Below are 11,100 nucleotides of genomic sequence, written 5' to 3'. Positions count from 1 at the left end.
CAGACCGCTGATGGCACATCTCCTGCAAGCCGAGTTGCTGGTGGTTCAATAACAGACACTAAAGAAAATGGGAAGTCTAAAACATGAGTGGATCGCTGTGCTCTTATATTCATCAGAGTAAATAACGCTGAAGTATCTCTTAAATATATGAAGACATTGGCACAGCTTCCTCTGTGTGTTCCATAATTTGAATCTGCTGTATACAACATGCCTTCGATGTATACTGCAATTCTTTGATTGTATTAAGAATGTTAATAGAGGTGCTGCAGCATTGTGTGCATGATCACTGCAACTGCACAGCTGGGTGTCGGATGCTAGGTTTGTGAGGATAATCCCATTTATATTGCTTTGCGCGGGAGCAAGAAATACTACTTGTCGCCTTTTTCTGAGAATCTAGCCTGATGTACATTTGATGTCTGCCTTTAAATGAGATTGTCCTTGTATATAGATATTAGACTTTTTGTGATGTGCATGTTGTGTAGTGTATTCTCAACTACCTTTTTCCCCCCCCTCCAGATCTGAGGTGACTGTAATGGTTTGATATAAACTTAAGTATCAGAAAATTTGAGCGGTTGCAGCCAGCAAAGAAACATGGATCAAAACAACAGCTTGCCTCCTTTCCAGGGGTTGGCATCGCCCCAGGTCAGTGTGAACCCCATTAAAGTTAAAGATAGTGATTATGGCACCGAGTGCTCACCTTAGCAAGAACTGTATTACAAAGGACTTGATTTGTTAATCCTTAACACAGAACATTTGTTTATGTGCTTGTAGAGAACATCAGTTAACAATTGTTTATAACAAACACAACAAATATTCCATCTTATGACTCTGCAGTTCTAGTATTTTCTCATTTGGTAAAGGGATGATACTACTGACTACGCTAACATATTTATCCTCAGAGAAGATATTATTTGTGTGTGCCACATTGTTCTGTTTTATTGCAGGGTGCAATGACTCCTGGAATACCGATCTTCAGCCCTATGATGCCCTATGGAACTGGTCTGACTCCCCAACCTGTACAGACCACAAACAGTTTATCGATACTAGAAGAGCAACAAAGACAACAGCAGCAGGCTCAGCAATCGACGTCACAGCAAGGCACTCAAGGGTCTGGACAAACCCCACAATTATTTCACTCTCAGACAATGACAACCGCTCCTCTTCCAGGCAATACTCCTCTATACCCCTCCCCAATGACTCCTATGACTCCCATCACACCTGCAACGCCTGCTTCAGAAAGCTCCGGAATTGTACCTCAGCTACAGTAAGTTCATCCAGCGTACATTGTGCTGTGTGGTCGGTAACAATGTTTCTGTACATCATTTTGTTTAGAAAGTGTTCCATGTTCAGTGTTAGCTTGTGACTTTTTTGCCTGTAAAGTATGTGGGAATTCCATTAATTGCCCAACCATTGTGTGTGATGTGTAGATTGCTTGAAAGTTGTCTTTCTCCTGATATCTGTAAGAATGCAGTGATGAAGTCAAGGCCAAGAAACCTAGCAGATCTGTGATACCATGGTGCTTTAACACATGCATAATGTTAACTGGAATAGTGACATATAATTCCAGGTTTGCAAGCCTTTACTTTTGATTCTTGGTTATATGCGGCTGTTCATTTGTCACTTTGTATTTATTTAACGTATAGGAACATAGTGTCTACAGTGAATCTTGGATGCAAACTGGACCTGAAAACAATTGCACTTAGAGCTCGAAATGCTGAGTATAATCCAAAGGTAATTATTATTTATTTTTTTTTATCTTCCTTTTTCATGTCATTTGACACATCAAGCTTTGCAAACCTAATAGGTAAACCCTAGGGAGAATAACCCCCCCCCCAAAAAAAAAAAACTAGAAAGAGCTCTACTTATTTATTGTTTTGTAATTTGTAGCCATGTAGAATAACAGAATATAAATGTTATATTGATGGGGTAACCTTTTTCTTACATTCTCCAGCGTTTTGCAGCTGTTATCATGAGAATAAGAGAACCCAGAACAACAGCACTCATATTCAGTTCGGGTAAAATGGTTTGCACAGGAGCTAAAAGGTGTGTGTTCTGCATGCATATATTCATTACCATTTGCTGTTTTCATTGGAGAGCTTTGAAGCCACGAAAAGTTACCAATAAATAAATTACTATATGACACAGTCCCTAAGCACCAACTTCAGTGAAGGTATCGAAGTACTGATGACTGTTTTGATTAGCACAAGTCTGAAATGGATACCTGTACATATCTAGGGACATTCTGAAAGCCTACACTGTTGGAGATGCCAAAGATCAGGGTATTATAACCTATATTAAATATGGCAGTGCATCTCTGCACAAAAAAAAGTGTGTAATATATATCTATATCTATCTTATTTTTTTTTTCCTTTGTCTCCATTTTAGTGAAGAACAGTCACGGTTGGCAGCAAGAAAATATGCAAGAGTTGTGCAGAAATTGGGGTTCCCAGCCAAATTTCTTGATTTTAAGATTCAGAATATGGTTGGCAGCTGTGATGTAAAATTTCCAATCAGATTGGAGGGTTTGGTGCTAACGCATCAGCAGTTCAGCAGGTAATTTTGCATGTATTGTTAGTCGTTGGTTCTGGTTTAGACTGTGAGTCGAGCAAAGTTTGGCAGTGTCTCTTGAGTGACTGGGAAGGCTTGCGCCAGGCTACCTGCTGGAAGTTCTTGCTTGTGATCCTCTAAAAGAACTGAGTTAGACATGGGCTCTAACTCTAGCTGGAACGTCTGAATTGCCGTCACCCAGTGATGCCTGAGAGGTTTGTTTACTAAATGATGGCATTTAAGTGTTAACTGTGCAACAATAAAGGCTACCTGTGTGTTTATTTTTATTGCGTAATAAAAGTACAATGCATAAACAAGTTGACCGTGTAACAGACGGGAGTTCCGTTATTCTCCCTTTAAATATGCATTGTAGTAGGAAAATGTTGGCCCTTAACGCCACCATTGTGAGATCAGTCGGTGAGATGCTTTGGCAGGAGACCAATTTGTGGTATAAGTTGATTTGTTGTCAGGGGAAGAATAGTTCAGAAAATAATGTATTGTAGTGTTTATTGCTCACACATTCCAGTGCCTGAAAATGCATCTTGCATTTTCTTTTTCTTAATTGGGTTTTGAAAATGAGACTTTTCTGACAAAATTCATCCAACGTTTTCATTTACAGAAGTCACATTCGTCCCTCCGGTTGCCATGGAAGCTAGAAATAAAAGCCCAAAATAAGTTACGTTAAAATGGCGAGATTCTTCTCCTCTTAGTGTAGTTAAAATGGTGGACGTGGCAACGAACGAATGAAGATTTTCGTATTATGCGCATTTGTTATTCATCCAATGTTGCGTTTGTTAGTCGAATGAATGGATGAAACTCTGCACATATGCAACTCTATACAGTAGCACATTAGCTCAGCTCATGTCCAAGGGTTTCAACTTATTCGAATGGTTGTCTCAACTGTGAGTAAAATGCCAAGTTGATTTCAGTGGAAGTAGAACGTAAATATTTGGTGGGGAGGCCATTGGAGCCCAATGGAATCCAGGAGATATGGAGGGTTTCTTCCTGAGGCTTCGGTTAACGTGTGCATTATAACATAACTTTTTCTGCGGTGTCATGTTTAGCAAATGTGTTTCTCACTTTCAGCTACGAGCCAGAATTATTTCCGGGTCTCATTTACAGAATGATCAAGCCAAGAATTGTCCTCCTTATATTCGTTTCAGGAAAGGTTGTTTTAACAGGTGAGTCACAATAATAAAATGGATGTGGTGTTTGTAGTATGTATTATTTCTTGCCTATCACGATTTTATTTAAAAAAAAAAAAAAAAATTGCACTGGCCCATCTTGTGGTTTAGTTGCTTAACCTCCATTACCCTGCGCACATAGCAGTACGTCCACAAAAGATGTGGCAGGCTCCCATTTTGGACACTTGTACGGCTGCGCAGTAGAGGAAAGGCTGTCCGACAACTTGGACAACTGTAAGCAGAAGCAGCGGTATGGTGTTACATAACTGTTGTGCCCCCCCCCAACAAAGCTATCCCAATTTGGACACGTGAAATGGGTATGGGGGAGGCTATAGTTTCCCCGTTCACTGATCTATATTTTTGGTTTTATGCAGTAAGTGTTCAAACCTTTCCACAGGGGAAATATGAGAATATGTAAGCTTGCAAGAGCAGGGCCCTCTTCTCCGTTTGGACCAGTTTGTTATTGTGTGTGACTTTAAATTATTGCAGCTGCCCCGTTAAGTGCAATCGGGTATACCCTTCCTGGAGATGTCAATGCTGACGTCAACTGGAAGGTCAGTAGAGGACAGGGTATCTCTTGTGAGGTCTCTCTAGGTTTCTTTGTGCCTTAACTGCAGATGGCAATGGCATGGAGGCAGTGGTGAATATTTTAAAGAGAGCATGTTTGCCAACTCTGTATTTCTATTTCAGGGGCCAAGGTTCGTGGAGAGATCTATGAAGCTTTTGAAAACATATATCCTATCCTAAAAGGCTTCAGGAAGATGACGTAACGGCTGTTTATTTTTCTGTATATGGTTTTTATATAATATAGCAAAATGTTTTTTACCTGGCATGATACAGCGAATATGACTTGGACTCATGTTACAAATAGTGTTTACCAGTTTATTGTTGGTCCTGTCAGTTATCTTAATTCTCAAACTTTTTTTATTGTAAATTTTAATGAAGAGCTAGTTTATCAGGAAATATTTTGAAATCTGTTATGACTTTTAATACTATTAAATCTTATCTCGCTCATTCCTTTTAAAATCTGGTTTTAACAGCATTTATAGTATTCTAAAAGGAACGATGACATGCTGAGCTATTTCCGGCACAGAAAATGTTTTACATTGTGTTTCTCTGTACTCCATGTTACCCAAGTAAAGCAGGATCCAAATGTAATACTCCCGTTATAAGAAGGAAATGCATACCATGTTGGTTACTGTAACATATGCCCTGTAATTAAAGTGATGCATAAACTTGTGTGGCTATTATGTGCCAAGAAGAGTTCTACCTTTGTAAATACTTTTTATCGGACTAATTCTGGTGTTGAATCTTAAATTATGCATTTAAATAAAAATGCTGTTTTTTTTTACCATGTTTTATGGAGAATTAGTATTATTCCCACTCTTCAGCCAAATGGGAGTTGTGACCACTTCTGATTTTTCAGTCTTTGTTTTTTCCCCTGCTGGAAACATTCCTATTTTGTGGCAAACAATAAAAAAAAAAACAAAAAAAAAACTTCACATGGACTCTTTATTTCTGACACCAACCAAAAATGCTCTAGTGGCAGTGTCTTGTGTTCCATATTGTTTTGTTTTATATAGCGCCATCAAATTCCATAGCGCTGTACAATGGGTGGACAGGGCAACACAAGTAGTATATAACATAACAATTTGACTTACAGAGACAACAGGTGAGGAAGGCCCTGCTCAAACAAGTTTACAGTCTAGAGGGATTTAGGGTGTATTACACAATAGGCAAAAGTGCCAATGTTAGGGATGGACCAGCCACGCTAGTGTAAGTATTGCAGGAGAGGGACTGGGAAAGGTGAGCTAAAGGAATATGGGAGGGCGTTAATGTGCATTGTTGTAAGCGTCCTTCAAAAAGTGGGTCTTGAGGGAGTTTTTTGAAAGGGATAAAGAATGAGCATTCCAGAGGATAAGGGCAGCCCTTGAGAAATATTTTAAGCGTGTATGAGAGCTAGAAATCAAAGGAGGGGATAGAAGTGTACAAGAGGATATACAGTTGTGCTCAAAAGTTTGCATACCCTTGGAGAATTAGTGAGATATGTACCATTTTTAAAGAGGACATGAGTGAGCAGGCAAAACACATTTTATTTCTTATGGGATTCATATTCAACTGTAGGTTATAAGAGAATGGCGCCATCATAAAACAAAACATGGCAAAAAAAGAAAATTAAATGACCTGTATACAGAAGTCTGCATACCCCCTTTTAGCATCAATGACAGCGTGCAGTCTTTTGTAATAGTTGTCTATGAGGCCCATTCGTTATGGCAAAATACCTCCAGGTCATGCAAAGTCTTTGGTGGTCTTGCATGTTTGAGATCTCTCAGCGTGGCTTGATGATATTAATGTCCGGAGACTGATGGCCACAGCTTCACCTTTTCTGCTGTAACCACTGGAGGGTTAACTTGGCCTTGTGCTTAGGGTCATTGTCCTGCTGGAAAGTCCAAGTGGGTCCCATGCGCAGCTTTCGTTCGGAAGAATGCAGATTGTCTTCCAGTATTTACTGATAACATGCTGCATTCATCTTGCCATCAATTTTCACAAGGTTCCCTGTGCCTTTAGAGCTCACCCCCCACCCCAACCATCAGTGAGCCACTACCGTAAAGGCCTGTTTTTGGCAACTCGACCATGCAGCTTATTTTTGTTCTAGTATCATCGTATTGTGCTCCTTGAAACAACCACACAGTCTTTTTCCTGAGCAGCCTGTATTTCTCCTGAGGTTATCTGTGGGCTTTTCTTTGGATCCCGGACAATTCTTCTGGCAGTTGTGCCTGAAATGTTTGTCTAATTGACCTTGGCTTGTTATCAAGAGCACCCCAAATGTTCCACTTCTTAATAAGTGATTGAACAGTACTGACTAGCATTTTCAAGGCTTTGGATAACTTTTTAGATCCTTTTCCATCTTTATTAAGTTCCATTACTTAGTTATACAGGGCCATTTGGGTGATATGATTTAAAAAGAGCCAAACAACTATGTGATAATAAATAGCTTCATATGATCACTAGTCATATTTTCAAAATCAATGCGAACATTTCACAATTTCTGCCAGGGTATGCAAGCGTTTGAGCACAACTGTATTCTTGTACTGACAAAACGCCCCCAGGATTTTATAGATGTTGCAGATCTGACTTTTTGTAAGTCCTGTATTTTATAAACTAGAATTTGTTAGGTCAGGCACTGATGTTGGACAAGCAGGCCTGGCTCACAATATGTGTTCCAGTTTATACCAAAGATGTTCGATGGGGTTGAGGTCAGGGCTCTGCATGGGCCAGTCAAGCAAGCGTAGCATTGTCTAAAATGCCTTGGTATGATGAAGCGGACATTTTTGACAATGCTATGCTCCCAACTTTGTGGGAACAGTTTTGGGAAGGCCTTTTCTATTTCAGAATGACTGCCCCACTGCACAAATCAAGGTTCATAAAGACATGGTTGGATGAGTTTGACATGGAAAAACTACATATAATTGTCTATGTATTTAGATTGCAATGTCATCAAAGTCCCTGTTGGTTTACTGGCCAGGTGCCTCGAAACCTTTGTCTATATAGTGTAGCTTGTAAAGGTCTATTAACCACATCTCTGATATAAGGTGTAGAAAGTTTACGCTATTAAAAAGTAAAAAATAACCCACCTTTAGCAGACCAATTGCCCTTTCCCATTACACCAACCTATTATGGAAAATGTTTCATTATTCTGTAACTCTGTGGAGAAAGTTTGGTAGATTTTGCTATCTAGATTCTTTTAATGTACCGTATTTATTGGCTCGATTATAGGCCGCACCCTTAAAGTTTGGTGCTATTTTAAAGAAAAATTTATTTTTAAACAAAAAAATACACAGTAGAATGGTAAAACAGTATTTTACCTAATAAACAGGGATACATGTATTTTAACATTTTTGGTATCTATTATGCAGTTAGTCGGCATAGGTTATATACAAACAAAAATTTGGAAAACCAATAGCCATTTTAAGGTCCCCCTTAATTCCTAATGCACCTTACTTATAGATATGCCACTCTGCCCCCCAGACTTACCAATGGATCCACAGACTCCATGGTGTCTAGCGGAGCCAGCTGGTGGACGTCTGTGCGATGCGCGTAGACAACCTCTGCCACTGCTCACCACTTCCGCCGGTGCTTCTCCGTCATAGAAGCCCTGGCGGAAGTGTCAACAGCAGTGGAGAGAGGATACAGGTTCCCAGCAGCGCTGCGGAAATCCTCCTCTCTGGGTGCTGACGAACGTCTGCACGACAACCTCCGCTGCCAGCACTTCCGCTGGGGCTTGTATGGTTATAGCCCGCAGCAGGGCTAAATGAAAAAAGAAAAAAAAACCCTCCTGGCGCCCGGAACTGCATATCCCGGGCATCGGGCGATATGAATTGCGCATCCCTGCGCTAAACCTCGATTGTAGGCCATACCCCCACTTTAAGTATTTAAAAGTGCGGCCTACGTTCGGGCAAATACGCTATTACTTTAGGATTACGTACAGGTGTTGCAGACATAGCCAGGTTTTATGTTTAATACACCTAGAGCCAGGTCTTGTGATCCATAAGCAGTATCTGCTATTTCTAACAGTCGGGTTCTTGTTACCATTATTTTTTATATTTGATCCCACAAGTAGTTCTGGATTTTCACATAGATCAGAGGATTTTAGTGAATATTTGTTCTTTATCAAAGTATGAATTGAAAAATAATATTCAGTTTGGAGTACAGATATTCTTTCACGCTGTGCTTACTTTAAAAAATCAGAGGAATCTGTTGGTTCTAAAACATACTAAAACTAATACTAAAACTTGCTGATTAATTGAGATTGTCAGCAAGCATAATCTTCTAAAAATATTGATGGCCTTTAAACCAGATTTTTACCAGATTTGACATGACAACTTTACATCTATTTACAACATTTAGGAAGGTCAACGTCTGGTATGTATTATATTTCAAGCCAATGTTTTCGACAAACCTTGTGGAAAATGTTCCTAGCCCCTTTTTATACTTGATGTCTGTGTTTGAGGAGCTTCCCACAAGCACCTCCATTTAGTAAATGGCCATTAGAAAAAGAAGATTTCTTAAAATTACTTTACCATTAAATACCCACCTCTGTACACTTCTCTTCCAATATGTAATTCAACAGTTTGTTTGCTTGACTCTTGACTTTGCTAGTTATGAACTAAAGTAGCCTTTAGCAACATGGAGCCAGTGTTAACTAAGAATATATTCTATATATAGCACACTTGATCCAATGCGTAGAGAGACGTAGGAGGATTGTGATAGCAGTAGATTCTATAATTAGGGGACATGGCAATCTGTCACCAGGATTGCTGCATCTAAACTGCTACTGCTTGTTGAATGTGCTAGATTATAAGGAGCTGGTGGAATGAAACCAACAGATGATGGAGGTGGCTTAATAGTGAATTTAGGAAGAGACGACCAAAAGCTAAATTTCCTCAAATCAAACTAGTACTGTACACCAAACCTCCTAGATAGAGCTAAATGCATTACCCAAAAGATAGTTTAGGAGGGCTATGTGGAATTACTTTTCATTAAGATACAATCTTTATGCCAAGAATGATGGAGGGACAAAACAGTTGAACAGGTGGAACATTTTAAACTTAAAAAAGGTGGAAGGGCATGCACAATATGCTAGCAGATTTTTTAAATGACCTAAAAAAATATAATAAAAGACAATCTCTCAGTATTGGAAACCATTAGCACTTCCCTCGTAGTAGCATGAGTCTGTCTTGAAGCTGTAGATTTCTGCTCACATTTCTCCTCTTTAGAAAATAGTTCTATTTGTACTGATTTGGTTTGTACTGATTTGACTTCTCAAACAATAACTGATCTCACCTGTAATATTGATCCCTTTGATAACATCTCTTGGGAGTTTAGAAATACTGAATGCTTTTCTGTTTTTTTGTTTATTTATTTTTTTTGCAAATTATAGGGCAATAAGTACAAAGTAGCTTTTGCTACTTCAAAACCATTTTTTTTCCTAATCTGGTAATCTTGTCCCCATGTCCAATTAGGGTAAATTCCACCAATTCTACCACTAGCCTTAATCAAATTTTGTGGCAGTATTTTTGTGTTTTGGTTTTTTTTAAACGCATTTTACTTCAGATATGAATTTATAGCTCCCTTGAGTATAGTGATACCAGCCATGCGTGGGTTTGTTGGGCTGTTTGGGGAGCTAAAAGGCCACATTTGGGAGGAACATTTTTCAATTTGGTCATCCTGCCCCCCTCCATGTCCTATTTGGCCAATTCAATTTACCCCATCAAACCATATTTCTTTGAAAAATTGGGTTATTTTAACTCTTTCTATGCTAGGATTTTTGGGAAGATTCAGCGCTAATTTTAGCATTTGCTTCTAAAAATAAACTTTTTATTTTTTTATATTTTTGGACTTTTTAATTTTTTGTTGGAGCTGGATAGTTCCCCTGATGGTGGAACATAATTGCATAATTATTTTTAAATGTCACCAATTTTTGATTATTGTTTTTTTTACTATTTTTTCCTTTTTTGTTATATTTTACTAATCACAGCTACTAATCATAGTTTTAGTTCCAACAGCTATTCTGTGCCATCATTGCCCCCACCCAACTGGTCTGTGAATTCTTTGCCCCTTGCACCCTTCCAACATACAACATATGTAAACACACACAAATTACACACACACACTCATACTCACTAACCCACTCCATCTCACACCTCACTTACACAATTATACATCTATGCTCACACACATCGCACTGATCCAGGTCGGAAGGGCCCTTTCTAAACAATTTTGAACCAGTACAAGGAGACCGCTGCAACCCCTGTAGTTACGCCAGTACTACACACAAAATGCAGTCATCATCTCTTAGATGTCTAACACTTTATGCTTTAAATAGTGCTGCAAAAACTGCAGGTCTATTCAAATCATAAGTGATGATAAAGATGTACCTTCTCTTACACCGATCAGCCATAACATTATAACCACGTCCTCAAAGTTGGAAAAATGGGTAAGTGTAAGGATCTGAGTCTGCAGTGGTCAGTATCAAAAGTGGTCCAAAGAAGGAAAAGCGGTGAACCGGCAACAGGGTCATGGACAGTCAAGGCATGTAGGGGACGAAGGCTGGACCACGTGGTCATATCCAACAAACATGCTACTGTAGCTCAAATTGCTGAAAAGTTTATGCTGGTTCTGATAGAAAGGTGTCAGAACACACAGTGCATCGCAGTTTGTTGTGTATAGGGCCGTGTAGCTGCAGACCAGTCAGGGTGTCCATGCTGCCCTCTGCCGAAAGCACCTACATTGGGCATGTGCGCATGAGAACTGGACCACGGAGCAATGGATGAAGGTGGCCTGGTCTGATAAATCACGTTTTCTTTTA

At 39.3% G+C, this 11,100-nt stretch overlaps 1 protein-coding gene across 1 annotated transcript; it reads left to right on the top strand.

Annotated features, from left to right (window-relative positions):
* The first annotated feature begins 591 nt into the window (after positions 1–591).
* LOC149283376 (TATA-box-binding protein) lies at positions 592–4,501 on the top strand. Its single transcript, XM_089497598.1, has 7 exons — positions 592–642; positions 945–1,264; positions 1,644–1,731; positions 1,952–2,043; positions 2,386–2,553; positions 3,634–3,728; positions 4,422–4,501. Exons 1-7 carry the CDS (start codon positions 592–594, stop codon positions 4,499–4,501), a joined length of 894 nt encoding a protein of 297 aa, XP_089353724.1.
* Positions 4,502–11,100: the final 6,599 nt, after the last annotated feature.

The sequence above is a fragment of the Sceloporus occidentalis genome, unplaced genomic scaffold (assembly GCF_023333645.1).
Source record: "Sceloporus occidentalis isolate IW3139 unplaced genomic scaffold, rSceOcc1.0.p SCAF_105, whole genome shotgun sequence".
Taxonomy (NCBI): domain Eukaryota; kingdom Metazoa; phylum Chordata; class Lepidosauria; order Squamata; family Phrynosomatidae; genus Sceloporus; species Sceloporus occidentalis.
Note: the sequence above shows the minus strand (reverse complement) of the source record. Positions and strands in the feature narration are given on the sequence as shown.